Genomic DNA, 24,299 nt, shown 5'->3' with positions numbered 1-24,299 from the left:
TGCAATGCCAGGCCCTGCTATTGATAGTTTACTGGGACAATATTTTCACAGATGGAGGAAGCATTGTCACATGGAAAATAGCCAAATAACACCCCCAGTCTTCTCGACAGGATTGTGTAAGGGCTCTGACTAATCAAGAGCCCAACTGCTTTTTTCTTTTTTTTAATTTTCTTTATTGATTAAGGTATTACACGTGTCCTTATCCCCCCATTGCACCCCTCACCCACCCACCCCGCTCATGCTCTCACCCCCCTGGTGTCTATATTCACTGGTTATGCTTATATGCATGCATACAAGTCCTTTGGTTGATCTCTCCTCCCTTACCCCCATACTCCCCTGCCTTCCCTCTGAGGTTTGATGGTCTGATAGATGCTTCTCTGTCTCTGGATCTGTTTTTGTTCATCAGTTTATGTTGTTCATTATATTCCACACATGCTTTTTTCTTTTCATTAGCATCTAGTATATTTGCTGGAGAAAATTTCAAAAATTAAGAAAAGTACCAAGAAGAAAATAAAAATTAATTTTCTCACTGACCAGAGAGAACCACAGTAGAATTTTTTAAGTCTTTTTTTTTTTAAAGAGGAAGGGATAGAGAGATAGAAACATCAATGAGAGAGAATCATTGATTGGCTGCCTCTTGCACACCCCCTACTGGGGGGGATCAAGCCCGCAACCCGGGCATGTGCCCTTGGCTGGAATTGAACCTGGGACCCTTCAGTCCGCAGGCTGACACTATCCACTGAGCCAAACCCGCTAGGGCCACAGTAGAATTTTAATGCATAATTTAACCTAAATCTCTCTCTCTCTCTCTCTCTCTCTCTCTCTCTCTCTCTATATATATATATATATATATATATATATATATATATACATATATATATATTATTATTGGGATTATACTGCACAGTATTATTTTACTGCACTGTATTTTTATTATTGGGATTATACTGCACAGTATTATTTTGTAACCAGCTTTTTGCATTTAATACAATATCACAAACATGTGTCCATGTAGTCTTCTGCAACCTGAGTTTTTAATGGTTGCCTTTTATCCACATATCCAAGTATTGTCGCATTTGTTGGACATTAATTTTTTTTTTTTTTTGTCTTTAGAAATAGCACTGTATTGAACATCCTTATATATAAACTTTTTAAAAATGTCCCTGGTCATTTCCTTAGAGTTAATACTTAAAACTAGAATGGCTTGTTCAAAATGTAATGGTATATTTAAGACTTTTAGAACATATTGCCAGATTACCCTCTAGAAAAGGTATACAAATTTTTAGTTTCACCAGCAAGAGTGCCTGTTGTCCCATACCTTCCCCACAGCTGAATTTTTTAAATATATTTTTATTAATTTCACAGAGGAAGGAAGAGGGAGAGATAGAAACATCAGTGATGAGAGAGAATCATTGATCAGTTGCCTCCTGCATATCCCCCTACTGGGATTGAGCCTGCAACCCAGGCATGTGCCCTTGACCAGAATTGATCCTGGGACCCTTCAGTCCGCAGGCCGATGCTCTATCCACTGAGCCAAACCGACTAGGGCACCACTCAGTTTTTACTGTTGGTAGTGATGGCAGTCTCTGTCACACTGGACAAAAATAGTAGCTTCTAAAATGTTTATTTCTTAGCCCTAGCCGGTTTGGCTCAGTGGATAGAGTGTCGGCCTGCTGACCGAAGGGTCCCTGGTTTGATTCCAGTCAAGGGCACGTAGCTTGGTTGCAGGCTCCTCCCTGGCCCAGGCCGTTGTTGAGGCGTGTGCACGTGGCAACTAATTGATGTGTTTCTCTCACATCGATATTTCTCTCTGTCTTAGTATTCCCCATGTGTAAGTTTGACTATTTCTATTGAGGTGTTTATCTTTTTCTTAACAGATTAAAAATGCTTTCAAGCTTTTTCTTGATTTAAAAGGAGGTGGTGATACGACACAATCCTGTTTGAGACAAGTTAATATTAGTGTTAAAAAACAAATAATGACTTAAGCAGGTTTAGATAGGACATTCATGCCAACAGTTTTTTTAAAATCCTCATCAGAGGACATTTTCATTGATTTGGGTGCGGGGAGAAAAAGAGAGACATCAATGTGAGAGAGAAACATCAGTCGGTTGCCTCTTGCACGAACCCAAAACCTAGGCATGTGCCCTGACCGGGAAATGAAGCTGGGACCTTTCTGTGTATGACACAACACTCCCGACTGAGCCACACCAGCCAAGGCAACATTTTGTATAATAGTAAAATGTTACATAGTTTTTATACAATAGTATACAGAAGTATAGTAGTGAAATATTGCTAGCTTTCTAAATGTCTAGCAATGAAGTTGCATACCTGTCCATAGAATATGTTAACATCTTGTTTTTTAAAATGCTCATACGTGCATTTATATTCATAGACCATCTCTGGAGGAATACACAGAAAACTGGTAAGAGTGATTGCTTCTAGGAAGAGAACCAGAGGTTTAAGGTACACGGGTGGAATGGATATAACTTTTGTGCCTCTTGAATTGTTTGATCATGTGGGTATTATCTCTTCGAAACAATATACATCTAAAATTAATGGTCAGAAATATGGATTTGGTGAGGTTATGATACATTCATACATCCATTTAAAATAATGTTTCTAATCCAGATAAAAATGGATGTGGGAAGATGTTTATATTATTAAGTAAAAAAAAGCAAGTTATAAAACACCATGTACAATAAATCCCCTTTAGAAATAATTATAATGTGCATGTGTGCATGCACACAGGAAAGGTTCTTAAAGGATAAATATTCTAAAGTGTTCACAGCCTGGGTAGTAGGATTTTTCTGACCCCTGTCTTTTAAAAAGGAAAACAGTTGTATTCAAGATTGGGTTGGTATCCATCTTGAGGGTTTTTTTTCTGCCTGCTCTGATTTTAGCAAAGGTTTTCATCTGAGATCTGAATAAGCATAAATAGTATTTTTTTTAAATCTTTAATGTTGAAAGTATTACATATGTCTTCCTTTTTCCCCCCATCAAACCCCTCCAGCCCACCCCTGCTCCCCGCCCCAGGCCCTCACCACCCCACTGTCTTTGTCCATAGGTTAAGGCATAAATAGTATTGATCTATGCCATGGATCTACATGGTTTGTCTCTAGTACAAACCCAAAGACTACTGATTAATGAGCACTATAAATTATCCTAAGTTCTGAACAATTTTCAGTGAAATGAAAGGGGAATAATAGTGGTCTTGAGCTTTTTTATGCTCTTGAGGGAATTCTTGAGCCCCAAACCTGTGTATCTTCATGCAAAACATTCTTTCGGAGGAGCACAGTTATATAATTTGTTGAAGAATAGATGTGGGAATGCCTTACTGTGTGTTTATTCTGAGGGAGCTGTTCCTGAGGAGTTAATTATTATGAATAATTTGTCAAAGATTGGAGTTCTGTGCTCAAATTCACGTATTACTATGACTTTATAAATTAAGTGTAGAACATATAATTGATATTCTTTTTGTTGGTTCTCAGTATGCCCTTTCAGGTATTTACAGAAATAGACTTCATGATCAAGCATACATTGTATACAGCAGTGTTAGTATAGGCTAAGTGCTCATTAGTGCCGTTCAGTTATTTGAATGACTCCAGTGGGTAAGTTTAGGGAAAGAACTTGTGATTTGATTGAATGTAATTAACCTCAAAAATGTTTTATCGGCCAAAACCGGTTTGGCTCAGTGGATAGAGCGTCAGCCTGCGGACTGAAAGGTTCCAGGTTCGATTCCGGTCAGGGGCATGTACCTTGGTTGCGGGCACATCCCCGGTGGGGGGTGTGCAGGAGACAGCTGATCAATGTTTCTAACTCTCTATCCCTCTCTCTTCCTCTCTGTAGAAAATCAATAAAATATATTTTTAAAAAATGTTTTATCGGCCATTTAACTTAAAGTTAAAAGAAAATATGCTTGCCCTAGCCAGTTTGGCTCAGTGGCTGGAGCATCAGCCTGCGGACTGAAGGGTCCCAGGTTCAATTCCGGTCAAGGGCACATGCCCAGGTTGCAGGCTCAATCCCCAGTGGAGCATGCAGGAGGCAGCCAGTCAGTGATTCTCTCTCATCATTGATGTTTCTATCTTTCCCTCTCCCTTCCTCTCTGAAGTCAATAAAAATATTTAAAAGAAGAATATATGCTTCACAATATGAATAATGTCAGTATAGTATAAATGAACAATTTGCTTAAATGTTGAATTTTTATGTAAATGTATCATAGTATGACAGCTGAATTTGAAAAATGATATTCCATTTTTGTTTAGGGCATATCATTTTAAAAATTCAGCTTTTTTATGCTATGATACATTTACACCAATATATGTCCTAGGTACTACAACATTGTAAATCATAATGCTATTTCTAAGCAGAGAACTAACTGGCTAATATTTTAAGATAATTAAAAGAGGATTTGCCCTACATTGGGTCAGGGAGAATGCTGCTTATTTGACCTCTATAGAGGAAAAAGCTAGTGATAAGAAAAACTTGTAATATTTGAGCAAAGAGAGAATCTTAAGATAAGTTTTATATTATTATGGTGTGGGGTTTTTTTGGTTAGCACATTAAGTTTTTATAGTGTTACTATGAAAACTTTTATGAATCCTGTATTTTTTTGAAATGTGATTTTAGTATGGGTTTTTTTATCACTGAAGAATTATCCTGTTTACATGGTATGTATATATTTCCTATTTCGGTCACATTTCCAAGGCACAATGGCATATTAACAATTTTTAGTACTCACAGTGATTTCAAGAGTCCAAGGGATGTGGTGGTTGGGATGTGCAATAATAACAGCAGTAGCCTAATAGAGGTGGTTCAACAGTTATTCTTTTTTTAAAAAATATGTTTTTATTGATTTTCAGAGAGAGGAAGGGAGAGAGAAACATCAATGATGAGAGAGAATCATGGACCAGCTGCCTTCCACATGCCCCCTACTGGGGATCAAGCCTGCAACCCCGGGCATGTGCCCCCACCAGAAATCAAACTGCTACCTCCTGCTTCATGGGTCAATGCTCAACCGCTGAGCCACACTGGCTGGACTCAACAGTTATTCTTTTGCCTAATATTTATTAAGCACTACTATGTGCTCTGCATTGCATTAGACATTGGGAATACAATTGTGATAAAAGTCCTGTCATAAAGGACCTTCATTCTAACAACATACATACACACACACACACACACACACACACAAACACAAACATGCATACCTCCAGATATTATTAAATCCAGTATACTTGAGTCATCAGCAAATTATGTAGAGGATACATGGGGGGCACAAAGAATAGTCATTGTCCTGGGGTTTTGAGTGGGAGAACCAGCAAAAATGTCATAGATGAGATTCTAAAAATAACTGTTTTCTGAGTTTTAAACAGGTGCCTTTATTTAATTATATAATCAGATAATGTTTCAGTTAGCATGATAGTAGTACTATAGTGGTAGCTAATAGAGTTATATTTTATGCATAATTTTTTTCATATATTTTTTTAAAATATATTTTATTGATTTCACAGAGGGGAAGAGAGAGGGACAGAGAGCCAGAAACATCGATGATAGAGAAACATCGGTCAGCTGCCTCCTGCACACCCCCCACTGGGGATGTGCCCGCAACCAAGGTACATGCCCTTGACCGGAATCGAACCCGGGACCCTTCAGTCCGCAGGCCGACGCTCTATCCACTGAGCCAAACCGGTCTCGGCTTTTTTCATATTTTTAACACTATTATATTAGTTTCTTTGGGCTGCCATAACAAAGTACCATAAACTGAGTGGATTAAAACAATAGACATTTATTTTCTCACAGTTCTGGAGGCTAGAAGTCAAAAATCAAGATGTTGGCAGGGCCATGCTTTCTCTGAAGGCCCTGGGAAGAACCTGTTTCATTCCTTTTTCTTACTTCTGGGGTTGCCTTTGATCCTTGGTGTTCCTTGGCTTGTAGATGCATCATCACTGCAGCCCTTGCCTCCATCTTCACATGGCTGTCTCCCCTGCGTGTCTCTGTTTCTGTGTTTTTCTTCTCTTATAAGATTGTCAGTCATATTGTCAGTCATATAGGTCACACTATAATGACCTCATCATAACTTGATCACATCTCCAAATATTCTTTTTTTAAATAAAATCACATTCCGAATTGGTGGTTAGGACTTCACATCTTTTTTTTGGGGGGGGGGGACATAATTCAACCCATAACAATTACTTCATTCCCTTTGTATAGTGCCTCATCAATATAGTTACTTAAATGTTTTGTTTTCATGATGAGAGGTTAACAAAGCCCTTGGTTGCAGAAATAATGGTATTTGTAGTTTATTAAGTGAGCCTGTAGTGATTGGAGGAATTTCTTCCAGAGATAAGAGGGTGTCTCTTTTATTCAAGAGACAAGACATACACATTTTTATATACACACATACTATAGTGCTCACGTACATTGTCGAGATCTATGAGCTTGATAGAAAAAAAGACTAAAGGGGGAAAAAAGGACTTAAAGGTTTTGCCACTTAGTTGTTAAGAACAGTGATTTGCCGAAGCCGGTTTGGCTCAGTGGATAGAGCGTTGGCCTGCGGACTCAAGGGTCCCGGGTTCGATTCCGGTCGGGGGCATGTACCTTGGTTGCGGGCACATCCCTGGTGGGGGGTGTGTAGGAGGCAGCTGATCGATGTTTCTCTCTCATCGATGTTTCTGACTCTCTGTCTCTCTTCCTCTCTGTAAAAAAAAAAAAAAAAAAAAAAAAAGAACAGTGATTTGCTATTCAGGAGCTATTTTGACTTTAAAAGTTTTAATGGGTATTTATAATTAATTTTCAGTCATCAAAGATAGTTTCCTAGTTAGCCACCTTAAATAAATTTGTATTAATCTTCAGAGTCAAAATTACTTTCTTCAGTATCTGGTATGCATATGAAACTGCTTGCTTATTTTTTTCTAAGATGCTATGATAACTGAATCTCCTGGTATTATGGAATAAATTGTGTTTTTTAATTGCTTAAGCCAGACATACAGCCAACATCATACTCAATGGGCAAAAACTAAAACCATTTCCCCTAAGAACAGGAACAAGACAGGGATGACCACTGTCACAAGTCCTGTTTGACGTAGTACTGGAATTGCTAGCCATAGCGATCAGACAAGAAGAAATAAAAGGCATCCGAATTGGAAAAGAAGAAGTAAAACTGTCATTATTCGCAGATGACATAATATTGTACATAGACAACCCTAAAGACCATAAAATTGCTTGAGCCAGTAATAATTGAGTACCAAATAGCTTTTGTTTTTTAAATCTTCACCTGAAGATATGTTTTTTATTGATTTTAGAGAGAGAGAAAGGGAGAGGGAGAGAAACATTGATGTGAGGGAAAAACATAGATTGGTTGCCTCCTGGACTTACTCCAACGGGGGGGGGGGGGGGGGGGGCGGGTGCATGAAACCTGGGTATGTGCCCTGACCAGGAATTGAACCCGTGACCCTTTGGTGCACATGACGATGCTCCAACCAACTGAGTCACACTGGCCAGAGCAACATTAGAATTTTCTTCAAATAAGAGATTATTTGTGTGGGGTTTTTTTTGTTTTTTTTACCACTTAGAGAAGTTAATCCTTCAAAACCATCATTTGATTCTGCATTGATTTAATAACATACAACTGTTATAAAGGCATCCACACTACTCCTACCATAAAATTAATAACTTTGGAGGGAATTATCCATAAATCATAAGGAGTTAATGTGCTTTATAATATTCTTAATTTCTATATACACACATAGTGCTCACGTACATTTTACAATGATAAATATCAAAGAAATCAGGCCAGAAATGAATGTCAGCAGCCTTACTCTTACTTGTTCTAGGTAGATGTGTGGGAAATAGCCTAATGAAAATAATATATATAAACTCTTACCTGTCAATGGTCAATACATCTTTTTCCTAAAGTCTAGATCGTGTTCCTAGAATAATCCCACTGAAGAAAATCCAAAATCTTTGTATAAAAAAGGGCACATTTGTCTTGTGTGTAAAAATCTCTTAATCTAGGTTCATTTTGTATGTAAACAATTCACATTACTTGAATAATTAGAAGAGTTCAAAAGCACACCAACATATATATATATAGAAACATGCACCCAAAACAAAAGGAATGTTTTCCAATGAGATTGGGAATGAGGATAAGAATTAGAGGAGAGTCTCCTATATTACCAGGGTCAATGGAATTAACTGCATTTTGAAATCATAAATTATACACATTTGGAATTTGTTTATAAATATGTAAGCTACAGAATTTCCTAATTCAGGAACATAGCTTCAGTGCTTCATAATATGAAGAAACTTTAGGAAGTCAGTTGAGCCCAGCCGATGTGGCTCAGTGGTTGACCTCAACCTATGAACCAAGAGGTCACAGTTTGCGCTCGATACCCAGTAGGGGGCTTGCAGGAAGCAACTGATCAATGATTCTCGTCAGTGATGTCTCTCTCCCTTTCCCTTTCTCTCTGAAATCAATTTAAAAAATATATATATTTTAAAAGCCATTTAGTTTGATTTCTTAGAAGTTAAAAAATGCATTTCAGAAAATGATTTGTAACAATTAGCAACAGAAGAACAACATTAAGAAATAAAATTCTGGAAACACAAGAACTGAGATCCTCAGAGTACCAAAAGAGAGAATCAGATTTCACAGAATTTAAAGAATGTAGTTAAAGGAAAACTTAACTAGAATCTTTGCAACAGGTTAAATATTTAACCACTTTAAACAGAAATGATTTGGTAATCTTACATAGTTCTGAAAATGTACTGTAACATCTAGTTTTTCATATCAAAAGCACATAACTTCATTAGCAAAGATCTCTTTGTTTTAGATTTAAGATGACCTCTGCTCCATCAAAGTGTACACTAACAATTAGCAAACTATTAATTCATATACCATAAAATTAATTTGAAAGTGTACAGTTCAGTGGTTTTTAGTATATTCACAGAGTTGTGCAACCATCACTACAATCTAATTTAGAATATTTTCATTACTTTAAAAAGAAACTCAATAACCATTTGCGGTTGCTCCCCATTTCCCCTCTTCCCCCAGCCTTAGGCAACCACTAATCTACTTTCTGTTTCTATTTATTTTTATAACATTTTAACTTGCAACATTATTGTTCTCATGCCTATTCCAGGTCATTGGATCAGAGGTTTAAAAGCTCTTAAACCAGCCAAATGTACATGTCCTGTGACATCCTCACTCAGAAAACATTCAAAGGATGGTTTCCTGATGTAATGATTGTTCCATATTCTAAGGGTTTTTGATCTGCAACATGTGTTTCAAATTCTCTTCTGTTTGTGCCACTTGTTAGGGGTACTAAACTCACTTAATTAGAAGGAATAAAACTGTTCCGTCCAGACTCATAACTGTGTTTGTTCTATTTGTGTTAACCATTCCAAGGCCTTCGGTATAAAGAACAGCTTTAGGAATCTTTTGTGGCACACCATTATCTTCAATAATAATGTCATCTTCATCACTGTCTTCATCCTTTGGCTCAGTGTTTGGTTCAATCTGCTGTGTATAGCCTAGAAGACTATTTTCAGTAGGTTGGGTGGAGCTGCCAGAAATCTTACTGTTCCTGACATTATTCTCCTGGTTTATCTTGCTGCTATGATGATGTTGCAGCTGTTTGCAATCATCATGTCTATTACTTGATCAAAACTCTTCCTGTAACTTCTATATCATTAATTTCTGAAACTCCATCATTAATAGCCAATAGACTTGTGCCATGAACCAGACCCCCTGGAACAAGCAAGGATATAAAGAGATCCCTGGGACCTTCTCTAAGCCATGTGGTATCTCCCTTAGGCTGAAACCATCCCAGCTGTAGGGTCCTAGGGAGTGTTCAGTGTGGTGTTTAAAGGTGAACTTACCCTACAATGTGTTTCTGGGTGAATATCCACATCTGTAATTAAAGATAGGTGTGAAGTCTTGGGGCATACCAGTGACTGACTGGATGTTGCTTTTTTCTGTGGTTGACAGGACACAGTGAATTGGTTTAAAACATTTTACTTCTTCATTAGAGTGTTTGTACCAAAGGTACTGTTGTCTGTTTCTTCCTTCTTTTGTATTAAAATCGTAAGCAGTGGGTTGGCTGTATTTATCAGCATTATTTATAGGTAATAAGTTTCCCTGGAGGTCTGCATAGCCTAATAAAATGTCAACATTAAGTATCTTATGAACATGTTGTAGTAATCCATAAAACTCCTCAAAATGCCTAAATTTTGCTCCTTCTAGCAAAAACATGAAATTCAGTGCTCTTTCCCACCAGGATGCCCCTGCAGCGACGGTCATGCTGAGTGTGGGGCTATCCCTCATGAGCGCTAGGTGGATGCAGCCTAGGAGCCTACAACTCACCAAGTGCACCTGCACTGGTGACTTGGGTTTCAATGCTGAGCTCCTCTGAGCTTCATAGGGCTCATTGGTGGCAGGTGGAAACATAACTCCCTTCTGCCCTCCCTCCCTCTGCTTTGGTGGCTGCAGGGCTCCTGTGGAGGAGGATGAAGCAACTAGGCCATCCACCTCCTTGCTCATCCACCTCCCACACAGCTGGGCTTCTGGCCCAGGCCAGAGGTACCATCCTGAGAAACATTAAGTGAAAATATTATTAAAGTCACTTTGGAGAAAAAGATCACCTTTAATCCTGCCACCTTAACACATTCTACCCATTTATTAAAAACTAGAGGCCCAGTGCACGAAATTTGTGCACTCAGGGGGGTCTCTCAGCCTGGCCTGCACCCTCTCACAATCCAGGAGCCCTCGAGGGATGTCCAATTGACAGCTTCATGGGGAGTGGGCCTAAGTCGACAGTCGGACATCCTTAGCACTGCCACAGAGGCAGGAGAGTCTCCCACCACCACCACTGCACTCGCCAGCTGTGAGCCCGGCTTCTGGCTGAGCAGCGCTTCCCCTATGGGAGTGCACTGACCACCAGGGAGCAGCTCCTGTGTTGAGCAACCAGTCGATTTGCATATTAGCCTTTTATTATACAGGATATTCTTTTTGTATTAATCCTATTCATGAATACTTTTTCATGTTATTTAAAATTTTCACAAGCAACATTTTTAATGACTGCATATCTTCTTTATCTAATCATGCCTGTACAGTTATTTAGTTTGCTTCCACCTTTCACTATTATAAATAAAGCCATGACAAACATCTTCATGTATAATATCTTTCTCACATTTCAGGTCATTTCTTAAAGTAGATTCCTAGATATAGATTCTGATAAGCATTATAACCATTGCCAAATTCCTTTCCCAAAAGGTTCTACTTGCTTACATTTTTTTCAGCATGAGTGAGCATGCCCATTTTCACCACACCCTTGACAGCTTGACGGCATAATTGTTTTTGTTTTTTTTAAATTATATTTTATTGATTTTTTTTATAGAGAGGAAGGGAGAAGGATAGAGAGCTAGAAACATCAATGAGAGAGATGATCAGCTGCCTCCTGCACACTCCCCACTGGGGATGTGCCTGCAACCAAGGTACATGCCCTTGACTGGAATCGAACCTGGGACCCTTGAGTCCACAGGCCGACGCTCTATCCACTGAGCCAAACCGGTTAGGGCAGCATAATTGTTTTTAATTTTATAATTTAATTGCCTTCTAGGTCTTGTCTATGAGTATATATTTTTATATAGTATCAGTCTGATGTACCTCCTATTTTATATTCCTCTCCCCCATTAAAATCGCTTTTATTTTGTATATGTAATAATAAAAACCCAGGGAATAGAAACTTTTGTACTATATGCAGATACCAAGTAGGTGGGTCTTTTGTGTGCATTTTTCTCTCTCCTCCAACAGCCCATATTCCCACATTATCACTAAATTAGCAGTCAGCCTCTTCTTGGCACCTGCCAATGGCTATCTTTACCTAGTTGACTAGGCTATATATACATATACTGTGTGTGTATCTATATTTTAAACACATCTCACATCTTGAAGTCTTCCATACCCCCCATATAAACATGTACCTGTACTTGCTGATTCTTTTTTGCCAGTGTTTGCTTCCATAGTGCCATTTTCCCAAGCACCGTTCCCCTAAAGATTTTTTTTTCTGTGCCTTCTTACCTTTCTGCTTACCCAGTACAAAGACCGAATATGCTTTTACAAAGAAGACTTAAATTATCTCAACATACTTTTTTTAACTAGCAGTGAATCTTTTTTAAAATATGTTTTTATTGATTTTGTTTTGAGAGAGAGAGGAAAGGAAAGGGAGAGAAACATCAATGCATCAACATCAATCAACATGCCTCCTTCGGGGAATCTAGCCTGAAACCCAGGCACGTGCCCAGACCAGGAATCAAACCAGCAGACCTCTTGGTGCATGGTTCAACACTCAACCACTGAGCCACACTGGCCGGGCTTAGCATACTTTAATGCATTCAGACCTTTTTATTCTCAAAAAACATTTTATCACCCTTCTCCAATACCCATACCTATTTTATTCTGTATTTACACTTCCTGTGCTCTGTGTATACTTACTTTCTAAATATCCTCTTCCACACCTTCATTTCACTTAAATGTTTTTGTTTTGTTTTTTAAATTCTCCCTTTCTTTTGGAATCTTCCTCCAAAGCCAAGGTTTCTGTCTTTTGTCAGTCATCGTTCTCCCTTTCACTTTTAACTTCTTTGGTAATTTCATTTTCTCACCCTTCTCCAGAAGCTCTCACTCTGATACTATATATGTAGTGTTGAGTGCTTCTGAATAAATATCTGCTTTTTTAAAAAACATTTTTATTGATTTCAGAGAGGAAGGGAGAGGGAGAGTTAGATAGAAACATCAGTGATGAGAGAGAAACATTAATCGGCTGCCTCCTGCATGCCCCCCACTGGGGATTGAGCCTGCAACCCGTATGTGCCCTTGACCAGAATCAAACCCGGTACCCTTGGGTCCGCGGGCCAATGTTCTATCCACTAAGCCAAACTGGCCAGGGCAAAAAATATCTGCTTTTTAAAACAGTGAAATCTAAACTATTAGCATGGAAATAACCCCTGGGACGTTGAGGTCTCCATTTAAAAGCTTCAAATAGAAATTCTCCTGTTAATAATATTGAATGGTGGTGTTCTATATAATATCTGAAATAAGGTGGCTGCTTAAACCACACAAAATATACACTATTGTGAAATGACAATGAATCATTGATTTTACACTTCTATTTTGATTGGCCTGAGAAATAAAACATCTCAGAGAAGGTAATTTTTATATGGATTATATTGAGCATTAATTCTTCAGGGTAATTAGGACTTAGAAATGTTTAATACTCTCTCATAGTCAATGTTGAAGTACCTTCCAATGATGTAAGGAACTCATATTCCACAAGGCATTCCAACTCATTTTGTACTGCTATTGATTATTGTAACGGCTCATCCTTGTATTGGGTTAAAATCTATAGTAGTTATATTTCTTTTTTAAAATATTTTTATTGATTTCAGAGAGGAAAGTAGAGGGAGAGAAAGATAGAAACATCAATGATGAGAGAGAATCATTGATTGGCTGCCTCCTGCACGCGCCCTACTGGGGATCAAGCCCACAACCCGGGCTTGTGCCCTTGACCAGAATTGAACCTGGGACCCTTCAGTTCACAGGCCGATACTCTATCCACAGAGCCAAACCCGCTAGGGCTAGTTGTGTTTCTTGATTTTAATTCTGCCCTCACGCTTCACAGAATTTGGATCCCTTTTCTATGTGACAGCATCTTAGATATGTAAAGGCAGTTATTCTATCCTCCATATACCTCTCCTCACAATTTTTTTCCCTTTGAGATAAACACACTCAGCTCTTCCAACTATTTCTCATAGGACATCATTTTCATCATCCTGATTGCTCTTTAGGGACAAAAGTGTAAAGTCCCTTCTAAAATTTGTTCAGAATTTAAAATAATACTCAAAGTATAGCTGAATTGGCTCTGGATGTTGCACATCTGGACATTAATGCAGCCTGAAGTCACTTTAAGTTTTTTATCAGCCATGTAATGTTGGCTCATAATGAATTTGTAATTAACTAAAATCCCAAGATTTTATTCTGCTTTGCCTTAACGTGACTTCTTTCCAAATCAAGTTTCCATCTTCCTTTAGTTGTACAGCATATTTTTCAAGTCAGATTATAAAACTTTACACATATCCTTGTTAATTTATCTCATTAGCCTATCAGCCTGCCTTGGTTTCTTTGAATCTTGATTTTTGACATCCAGTTTACGCTGATTGAACAAAGGACCTTGAAGCTAGTATCAGAATATTTTCAGATATCTGAGAAACAATCAAAAGTCATGGAGATTATTCCAAAAATTGTATGCAGTTATAACTCAGCTTTTGAGGTATATATGAATTAATACCATTGTAAACTGACATGGTCAAGAAGGACTGATGTCCATTGCCAGCCCACAAGACAGAAGCCTTGTTGAACATTAAGAGGGATAATGTTCCAAGTCATACTGTACCGACATAATGTCAAAAGAGCTGGTTATTCTTCCTAAGAAATCAATTAATGCACTTATGAAGTAGAGACAGAGTCATTGTGACTGTTCTTTTATTTTGCATTTGACAAGCATATACAGAGTACAGTGTTAGGAACTGTGTGAAATTCTGGAGAATCAGGTTTGCCCGAGGCAACTCGGATTCAGCCTATTGTCCCAGGGTAATTATTAGTAGCATCAGTTTTCACTTTCAAAAAGTGTCTAGGTTTTGAGGATAAGTAACTGACCATCCTTCTCATAATCCATCTAGTTCCTCTTGGGTTTTTTTTTTTAACCTGGGTTAAAGATTACACAGTTATGATTTGGCAGATGTAATGAGGCTGCAATGGTACTTATATTTGAACTTCCTTGACCATGGGAAGTTGACAGCAAAAGGAATTACACATACTGTACTTAGTATTCCTCCTGAGCCACCCTCTAGAGGGCAGTAGTATATACATCTAAAATGATCCAATTTCAATGAAAAATGCCCTCTGTTTATGCATGAAAATCAGAAACTTTTGATGTTCTTAAAGAACCCATTGGAATCATTATTGTGAATATTTTCTCTTTTGTTAAGCAAAAAAAATATTAAAATTAATTCATTAGCATTCTGAACATTCTTTTTTTAAAAATTGTAGAAACTGAACTTTGATGCCTCGAATATATAATAATCCATTATAACAATTATGCATAGACTTTAAGAATCTGCATATTTTATGCTTTCATGTCTTCCCTAATTAATGATTTCACATGGTTAATTTTAATATATTCTGCATCACAGTTTCTATATTTGTGTGAAAATAAGCACTTAAAAATGAATAGTTCTGTTCTACTTGCTTAAGTATTACTTTCCTCTAAAAGAGAAAACAAAAATTCTAGATTTTACTTTATGACTTGAAACATGTGGGAATGTAGAACTCTAGTATTTAGAATTAGAATGGTTTTTAGATTGTGTAATTTTATAAGTGGGTAATTTGTTAGTTCCTAATATCAAAAGTGATTTCCTAATGTAATGTTCTCTTTTTAGAAAAGGTGGACAAGTCCTATTTTCAAGAGAAGATGACTTTTAACTGTTTTGGAGGATCTAAAACTTGTGTACCTGCAGCCATCGATAAGGATGAAGAATTTGTAGAAGAGTTTAATAGATTAAAAACTTTTACTAATTTTCCAAGTAGTAGTCCTGTTTCAGCATCAACGCTAGCACGAGCTGGTTTTCTATATACTGGTGAAGGAGACACCGTGCAGTGCTTTAGTTGTCACGCAGCAGTAGATAGATGGCAGTATGGAGACTCAGCAGTTGGAAGACACAGGAAAGTATCCCCAAATTGCAGATTTATCAATGGCTTTTATTTTGAAAATAATGCCGCGAAACCTACCAATTCTGGTATCCAGAATGGTCAGTACAAAGCTGAAAACTACCTGGGAGACAGAAATCATTTTGCTTTAGACAGGTCATCTGAGACTCATGCAGACTATCTTTTGAGAACTGGACAGGTTGTAGATATGTCCGACACCGTATACCCGAGGAACCCTGCCATGTGTAGTGAAGAAGCTCGATTAAAGTCATTTCAGAACTGGCCAGACTATGCCCACTTAACCCCAAGAGAGTTAGCTAGTGCTGGGCTCTACTATACAGGTGTTGATGATCAAGTGCAGTGCTTTTGTTGTGGTGGAAAACTGAAAAATTGGGAACCTTGTGATCGTGCATGGTCAGAACACAGGCGACACTTTCCCAATTGCTTCTTTGTTTTGGGACGGAATGTTAACATTCGAAATGAGTCTGATGTCCTGGGTTCTGATAGGAATTTCCCAAATTCAACAAATTCTCCAAGAAACCCAGCCATGGCAGATTATGAAGCACGGATCATTACTTTTGGGACGTGGATGTACTCTGTTAACAAGGAGCAGCTTGCAAGAGCTGGATTTTATGCTTTAGGTAAACTTTACTATAAAACCAGGCTAATAAATAACTTTCCAACTATCCCAGGGCTCCTAAAAAGTAAATAGATTCCTTTAGCCCCTTGAACTGGTAAATATTTAGGTATGGTCTGGCATGATTATAACATTATTCTGTTAACCCTTATGTTGAATATGTAATGTAACCACTGAATTTATGTGAAAGACTACTGTATTATGAGTCATGTTTATCTTCATGTAATTGTTTTTTGGAGAAGGATGACATGCAAAAGATTATAGGTATCCCTGATAAAACAATGGGTCTGATAGTAATACTAACTATAATTTATTGAATGCGTACTCTATGTGCTATATATATATATATATATATATATATAATATGCATTTTCTCTGCACCTCTCAAGAAGAGTTAATATTAGAGAGTTTAGTTTTGCTCTTAGTAAGATTGATATTAAAATTGGTATCTGCCTTTTGTACAGAGATTATATTTGAAAGCTGCCCTGTATGATGCTTTATTGCTTCAAATGAGTGCATTTCAAATTGACTACCTTAGACATGTCAGGAAGAGCCATTAGTGTGATGGCTTCAAGGGATTTTCAGAAAAATTTACACCATTATATATCTGATCCATTTACTTTAGGATTGAATAGTGCCAAAATACCAAGTATTTCAATATTTTATATAGTCTCACATAGCAATCTTGAAGGTTATTGTCATGTAGCTACAACCTTATCTTTTAACTTCATTATGCATTAAACTTTACTATTAAAGTTTCACAGTTTGAAAAGGTATAGTATTGATGGCCTCAAATATCATGTTTAAAAAAGAATATAATAGCCCTGGCTGGTGTTGCTCAATGATTAGAGCATCAGCCTACGCACCAGTGGGTCAAGGTTTTGATTCCTTGTCAAAGGGCATGTACCTGGGTTGCAGGTCTGATCCCTGGCCCCATGTGGGAGGCAACCAATCAATGTGTCTCTTTCACATCAATGTTTCTGTCCTCTCTCTGTCTCCCCCCCTCCCTCTCTCCCCCTCTCTCCCACTCTGAAAATCAATGGAAAAAATATCTTCACTCCTCGAGTGAGGATTTTAAAAAAAAAGAATAACAATTTTAATTTTCCATATAAAAATTGGGCTATTTTACTTTTGTATTCTGTAAAATACCTCAAGTTGAATTAGTGAATTTAATGTGTATTTCCTCTCATGGTCATATCTATTACTTAGATGTGAATTTGAATGTCTTCTTTTAAGCTGTGAGGTTTTTATGTAAATTTAGAAATGCTTAATTTCATGGTGTTAAAACGGGTTTTTTTATTCATTTTAGAGAGAGAGAGAGAAATATCAATGTGTTGTTCCACTTATTTATGTATTCATTGGTTGATATCTGTATGTGCCCTGACTGGGGATCAAACCCGCAACCTTTGTGTAGCGGGATGATGCTCTAACCAACTGAGCTACCCTGGCCAGGGCCTAAAAAGGGTATTTTTGTGTAAGCTTCTGATTGTACAAAATACATGTATTTTTACTTGTGTGTTTTCTTAGGTGAAGGTGATAAAGTAAAGTGCTTTCAATGTGGAGGAGGGCTAACTAATTGGAAGCCCAATGAAGACCCTTGGGAAGAACATGCTAAGTGGTATCCAGGGTAAGGTTTTTCAATATTTATTCAGTAAAAGCCAAATTGGACAGTATGCAGTGGGAAGACTTGAATAACTTTTCACCTCGACTATTTTTGCCTTCCCATGGCTTGAAATTTACACCTGGTTTCTAAAAAATGGGGTCACCTACTTTATAGGAGAAAAACACCTAAGCCTTCTCTGGTGATGAAAACATTATTGCTTGTATATTATATTTATGACATTCAGATGATTCCATTTCTAAACACATAAAGTATGCATAGGAGGAATGTATACTTTAGCTGTTGGAAGTAGGTTCTTTTACAATGGGCACAAGGGAACCCATTGCCAAAGAGATTCCTAAAGAACCCATCACACCCTTTAGCAAACATTATTGTTTCTCACTGATTCTAAGACACAATTGTGTACATTTTCCAATAATTGAAATCAGGATACATCTGGTGGTGGGCCATAAGTTAATTAGCAACAATGGTACATAAAGCAATCATGCTTTGTACAGTCACTGGCATCTTAGAGTGATGATGACATACTCTAAATGTCTCTGCCATTTTGCCTCTTTATATTTTTTTAATTTATTTATTTTCCCCCATTTTTGCCTCTTTAAAATAAAGTAACATATACAGAAGTGGTATGCATTTTTTATCTACAAAATAGTACAACTTGAGAGTAATCATTTGAAAAGAAATCTTAACCTTAAACAGCTTTAATAGGAAATGTTGAAAGCCTAAAGAATTCTTTTTGAATGCACAACTGGTTAATCCTCTAAATAACATTTGTTAAGATTAACTAAAACTTAGAAAAAATGTTAAAGTGATAATTTAATAATTTGCTTAAAAGTTGTAAGTTTTCAAGTTGATTTTTTAAAAAAATTTTTTAATTGATTTCAAAGAGGAAGGAGGAGGGAGAGAGAGAGATAGAAATGTCAGTGATGAGAGAGAATCATTGATCAGCTGCCACCTGCATGCCCCACACTGGGGATTGAGCCTACAACCCTGGCATGTGTCCTGACTATGACCTCCTGGTTCATTGGTTGATGCTCAACCACTGAGCCATGCCAGCAGGGCAAGTAACATTTTGTTTTGTGGCTCCTTAGAAATACTGAAAAGCAAGTTAATGGAATTAAGATTGTGGATATTATACACTTTACTAATTTTTCAGATACTAAAGTTTAACCTTCTTGTTTAGGTGTAAATATCTGTTAGAAGAGAAGGGACAAGAATATATAAATAATATTCATTTAACTCATTCACTTGAGGAGTCTGTGGTAAGTCAAATATTGTAGAATATATATTTTCAGGTATTATATAATTTGTTTTGCAATGATTTCTTGGTGTAAAATTCACAGTGTCGTATTTTAAATTAATAATGTATGGTGAACTTTAAAGGGGAAATCTTGAAAAGTGTTATTGTTTTTGTTAAATATTTTTTGTTGATTTCAGAGTGGAAGGGAGAGGGAGAGAGAAATAGAAGCATCAGTGATCAGAGAGAATCATTGATTGGCTGCCTCCTGCACACCTGAGGACTGAGCCTGAAACCCAGGGATGTGTCCTGACCGGGAATCAAACTGTGACTTCTTGGTTCATAGGTCGACATTCAACTACTGAGCCACACTGGCCAGGTTGTTTGTTATTCTTAATCTGAAGCAAATTTGTGAAAAGGGGATTAGGATGAACTGATTTAATATCACTATAGGCAAAAATGGTCTTGAGGAACTAAAATACTTGCATCTCTCAATCTTTTGAAATTTGTTTTGTACAGTGTGTTTTGTACTCATAGTTTTAAACTTTCCACAGACAATAATTAAAATCTCAAAAAGATATCTAAATTGATATTGTCACCTAGGGTGGCCAAGGCATCAATTAGTACCATGTGAAAAGAGGCCTGGAGTAGAATTGAAGACCAGAGTTGCCATTGTTCTGCCATGAGCTATATTGCCTCAATCAAGTTGTTTAATCTTCCTGAGTGCCAGCTTCTTGTCTGTAAAGTGAATGGCGTGGGTTAGATGATCTTTTAACTTCCTTCTAACTTCAGCAGGCTATGCCTCTTGTGAATATTCATATGTTGAATTGGAATAAGGCCAATTTTTAAGTTCATGATTAATGTAACTTTTCAAATTGAGGTTATTGCCTTCTACCAAGAAGAATTTTAACTTACAATTCATATTTCTATTTTAGGGAAGAACTTCTGCAAAAACACCATCCCTAACTAAAAGAATTGGTAAATATGCTTATTATGATAAATATACTTTTAATTTCATTGCCAACTTTATAGGGTAGAAAGGTAAACATAATCTTTCAGGTTCACCAAGGTGTGTTTATTTGAGATGAGATTGCTATAAACTTAAGAAGTAACAACGTACCTATAAATATCAATAGGATATTTATATATTCAGAACATTCTTGTGGAGGTTAGACAGTTACCTTTCCAAGTTTGGAAGGAGCAGCTAACTATAGGTTGTCCATCACCACTTCTGTTACAATCACAAAAGGAAGGGTTAGATATATTTTTGTCCCTGGGGCTTATTTAGTTAGCCAGGATCATGAATCCAGTGCTTTACTAATGTGCCATCACCATAATTAACCCTAACCTACCTGTCTAATTATTCCATGCTATCTTTGTGCCTTGCCCATCTTCTTCGCAGAGGAGTATGGTTAAGCTTGTATGTTTCCTATTACCTCACAGAGAGGTAGAAGTTTTTATCACAAAGATTATTTATTTATCATAGACATCTTTAAAACCAGAAATGTAATATGTTAAGCAAGGAAGATGTTGTTATCCCCATAGTTCAGATGAAGAGAAAGAGTCAGAAAGGTTAAGTGACCTGTCCACAGTTACATTATAAATCATTAGTGGAACTAGGGGTGTAAGCAAGGTATTCTGAATTCTACATCACACTACAGATCTCATTCTCAACTGAGGCATCATGTTTCAAATATAGTAGAAAGTTTAATTTAGAAGATGTCTGGTGATTCCCCACTCCCTATACTCATAGCATCGCCTGTTTAGTATCTTAAGGATTTCAAGGCAAGAGAATATTTATATTTATAAAGAGATCCACTTTAATGTGGGTTTTGTAATGGGAATAAATAATACAGTTTAAGAAATCATTCATTCCAGCCTATATTTTTTAAATTATCCAGAAACAAACATTCTATAACATTTCTTGATAATCATCCTTACAATGCATACTATTCTTGTTATGATTAACTAGAGGCCCAGTGACTGCAGGACTGAGTTCTGCCATATGGGCCCAGCACTGACTGCTACAGGGGCTGCGATCAGACCCTGCTTTTCTCTCCCAGCCTCTGTCAGGGCCTGATCGCAGCCCCCTCAGCAGTCAGTGCTGAGTCGCCTTGGCTGAGGCGCCTTGCAGTCAGTGCTGGGTCGCCACGGCAACCGAGGGCTGACTACAGGACTGATTTCCAGTTGGTTGAGCATCCGGTCATTGTGGATGTGATAGACCCAGGGTTTTTATATATTAGGATGAGATTGGTGTTTTGGTTTCGGATTAATGTTTTTAAATTGAGATGAATTTATTTTAAAATATTCACCATTTTAAAGTATGTATTTTGGTGGTTTTTAGTGTATTTACAAGGTTGTGCAACCATCACTACTATTTAATTACAGAACATCACAATAAACCCCATACCCATTAGCAATCACTTCCCCTTGCTGCCCCCCACACCCCAGCCCCAAACAACCACTAATCTACTTCTGTCTCTTTAAATTTGCCTATTCTGGACATTTCATATTAAATGGAATTATAATGGCCTCAAGATTCACTCAGGTTGTATTCATATATGTGTGTTTATTGTGGTGGAAAACTGATTTTGTATGGACAATACATCTTATTTATTCATTTGTCACTTGGTAGACATAGCTGATACTGCTATGAACATTTATGTACAAGTTTTTTTGTGGACATGTTTTTAATTCTCTTGGGTATATATTTAGGGATAGAGTTGGTAGGTCATATGGTAACGCTTATGTTTAACATTTTCGGTAAACTGCCAGTGTTCAAAGTGGCTGCACCATTTCACATTCCCACCACCAGTGTATGAGGGTTCCAGTTTGTTTCTCCACATCCTTGTTAACACTTGTTATTCTTTGTCTTTTTATTACAACCATCCTAGTAGGTGTGAAGTGTATCATCATGGGTTTTTTAGGGGGGAACTTTTAAAAATGTTTTTATTGATTTTAGAGAGAGGAAGGGATTGGGAGAGAGAGAGAGAGAGAGAGAGAGAGAGAGAGAGAGAGAGAGAGAAACATAGATCGGCTGCCTATTGCACACCCCTACAGGGGGTCAAGCCCACAACTAGGGCATGTTCCCTGACCAGGAATCAACCAACGATCTCTTGGTGCATGGGTAAACACTCAACCACTGAACCACACTGGCCAGGCCCTTATCAAGGTTTTGATTTGTATTTTCCTGTTTGCTAATGATGTTGGGCAATTTTCATGTGCTAATTGGCCATTTGTATGTCTTTGGAAAAAATGTCTGTTCATCTCCTTTGACAGTTTTTAGTTGGGTTATTTGTGTTCTTATTATTTAACTAGTGGCCCGGTGCATGAAATTCGTGCACAGGAGAGCGGGGGGGTCCCTCAGCCTGGCCTGCACCCTCTCCAATCTGGGACCCCTCAGGGGATGTCTGACTGCTGGTTTAGGTCCAAATCCATAGGGGTCAGACATCCCTCTCACAATCCGGGACCGCTGGCTCCTAACCACTCACCTGCCAGCCTTCCTGATTGCCCCTAACTACTCTGCCTGCCGACCTGCTCACGCCAACTGCCCCCCGCACTGGCCTTCTCACCCCAAACTGCCCCCCGTTGCCGGCCTGCTCGCCCCCAACTGCCCCTCCTGTCGCCAGCCTGCTTGCCCCCAACTGCCTTTCCCCCAGCCCCCGCCAGCCTGATCACCCCCAACTGCCCTTCCCTCCTGGCCTGATCACCCCAACCACCTCTGCCTCGGTCCCGCCACCATGGCTTTGTCCGGAAGGTCTCCAGTCTAATTAGCATATTGCCCTTTTATTAGTATAGATAGGATATGACATATCGCCATAAGTATAACATATCTACCAGTATTACTCTATGAGAATACGTACTTCATGCGATAGGAAGGCATTTAATACATTACATTGTATATGTTGTAAGTAGTAGGAAATACTGTATTCATAGCAATAGTATACACCCTGTGACTTCCCTTCCTGATTTGGGAATGGTTCCCCAGTTCTTTGAACGTTTCCTGGTCCCTGATGTATTTGGAAAGAAAATAGCTCTGAATTTGGAAAAATTAAATTACAATCATGACTCTAATTCAACTGGCTCCTGTACTTCCAGCCAGATAACAGGAAAAACATGCCAGGGCCAACGCCTCCTATGGCTGAGCTCTGGAGTGAGGGCCCGCGGTCTAGCGCTGGGCGGGTGACAGCAACTGGAGGCACCTCCGGTCTGTCCTGCTGTCAACCCGGCAACCGGGGCTCTCTGCTTCAAGCCCCTCCTGAGCACCGGTGCCTCCTAACAAGGTCCTGGGGCACAGGCGTCCCATTTTCATTAAAATGTTCAACCCACACCCACTACATCAGTGTCTGCAGGCAGTCTGGGGGCAAAAAGTGATCCTGGGGACAGACAGTGATCCTGGAAGCGCTCGCTGCCCCCGCCAGAGCTCAGCCACAATGGTCCAGAGTGAGACAGCTCCACCAGGCCCCGTGGCTGCGACTTTGACCCACTTCCTTAACCAGGGACCTGGTGCTAGGCAGGTGGCAGCAGTGCTTCCTCCCCAGCCCGTGCTGGAATGGGTCCCTGTGGTTTCAGAACCGAACTCTGCGGGCCTCCCCAGGCGGCAGCGGCCCTGAGACTGCAGGCTCTCCCTCAATCCCACCAAGGCTTGCTTCTCACCCTTGCTTCTCACACTTACTGAAAACTTTCTCAGTCCACTTGCCATAGTAATCTCCGGCAGGGCTGATGGGCACCACCATCTTTGTGGCGGTGCGATGGTCAATTTGCATATTCCGTCTTTATTGGATAGGATTGTAAGAGTTCTTTTTTTTAAATAAATCTTTATTGTTCAGATTATTACAGTTGTTCCTCTTTTTCCTCCTATAGCTCCCCTCCACCTGGTTCCCACCCCACCATCTGCCCTTACCCGCCCCCCCCCCCCCCGCCCCACTGTCCTCATCCATAGGTGTACGATTTTTTTCCAGTCTCTTCTCGCACTCCCCACACCTCTTTCCCCCCGAGGATTGTCAGTCCACTCCCTTTCTATGCCCCTGATTCTATTATATTC

General features: G+C 38.6%; 1 protein-coding gene and 1 pseudogene across 4 annotated transcripts in view; one reads left to right on the top strand and one right to left on the bottom strand.

The window, feature by feature from the left end:
* XIAP (X-linked inhibitor of apoptosis) overlaps nucleotides 1–24,299 on the top strand; it is a 53,124-nt gene that overhangs the window by 12,664 nt on the left and 16,161 nt on the right. For 2 of the 4 annotated variants that reach the window (XM_054709355.1, XM_008158883.3), the window contains exons 2-5: nucleotides 15,493–16,401; nucleotides 17,925–18,024; nucleotides 19,202–19,280; nucleotides 20,191–20,233. In XM_054709355.1, the coding sequence (XP_054565330.1) occupies nucleotides 15,525–16,401; nucleotides 17,925–18,024; nucleotides 19,202–19,280; nucleotides 20,191–20,233 (1,099 nt within the window). In that variant the 5' untranslated portion in view covers nucleotides 15,493–15,524. Of the gene's footprint in view, nucleotides 1–2,392; nucleotides 2,464–15,492; nucleotides 16,402–17,924; nucleotides 18,025–19,201; nucleotides 19,281–20,190; nucleotides 20,234–24,299 lie in introns of all 4 variants that reach the window. The other 2 variants (XM_054709386.1, XM_054709309.1) reach the window with 2 other exon arrangements.
* Nucleotides 9,207–10,540, bottom strand: LOC103301906 (partitioning defective 6 homolog beta-like; annotated as a pseudogene).

The sequence above is a fragment of the Eptesicus fuscus genome, chromosome 1 (genome assembly GCF_027574615.1).
Source record: "Eptesicus fuscus isolate TK198812 chromosome 1, DD_ASM_mEF_20220401, whole genome shotgun sequence".
In the NCBI taxonomy this organism is placed as follows: Eukaryota; Metazoa; Chordata; class Mammalia; order Chiroptera; family Vespertilionidae; genus Eptesicus; species Eptesicus fuscus.
The sequence above is the reverse complement of the archived record's forward strand: the minus strand, read 5'-3'. Positions and strand labels throughout refer to the sequence as shown.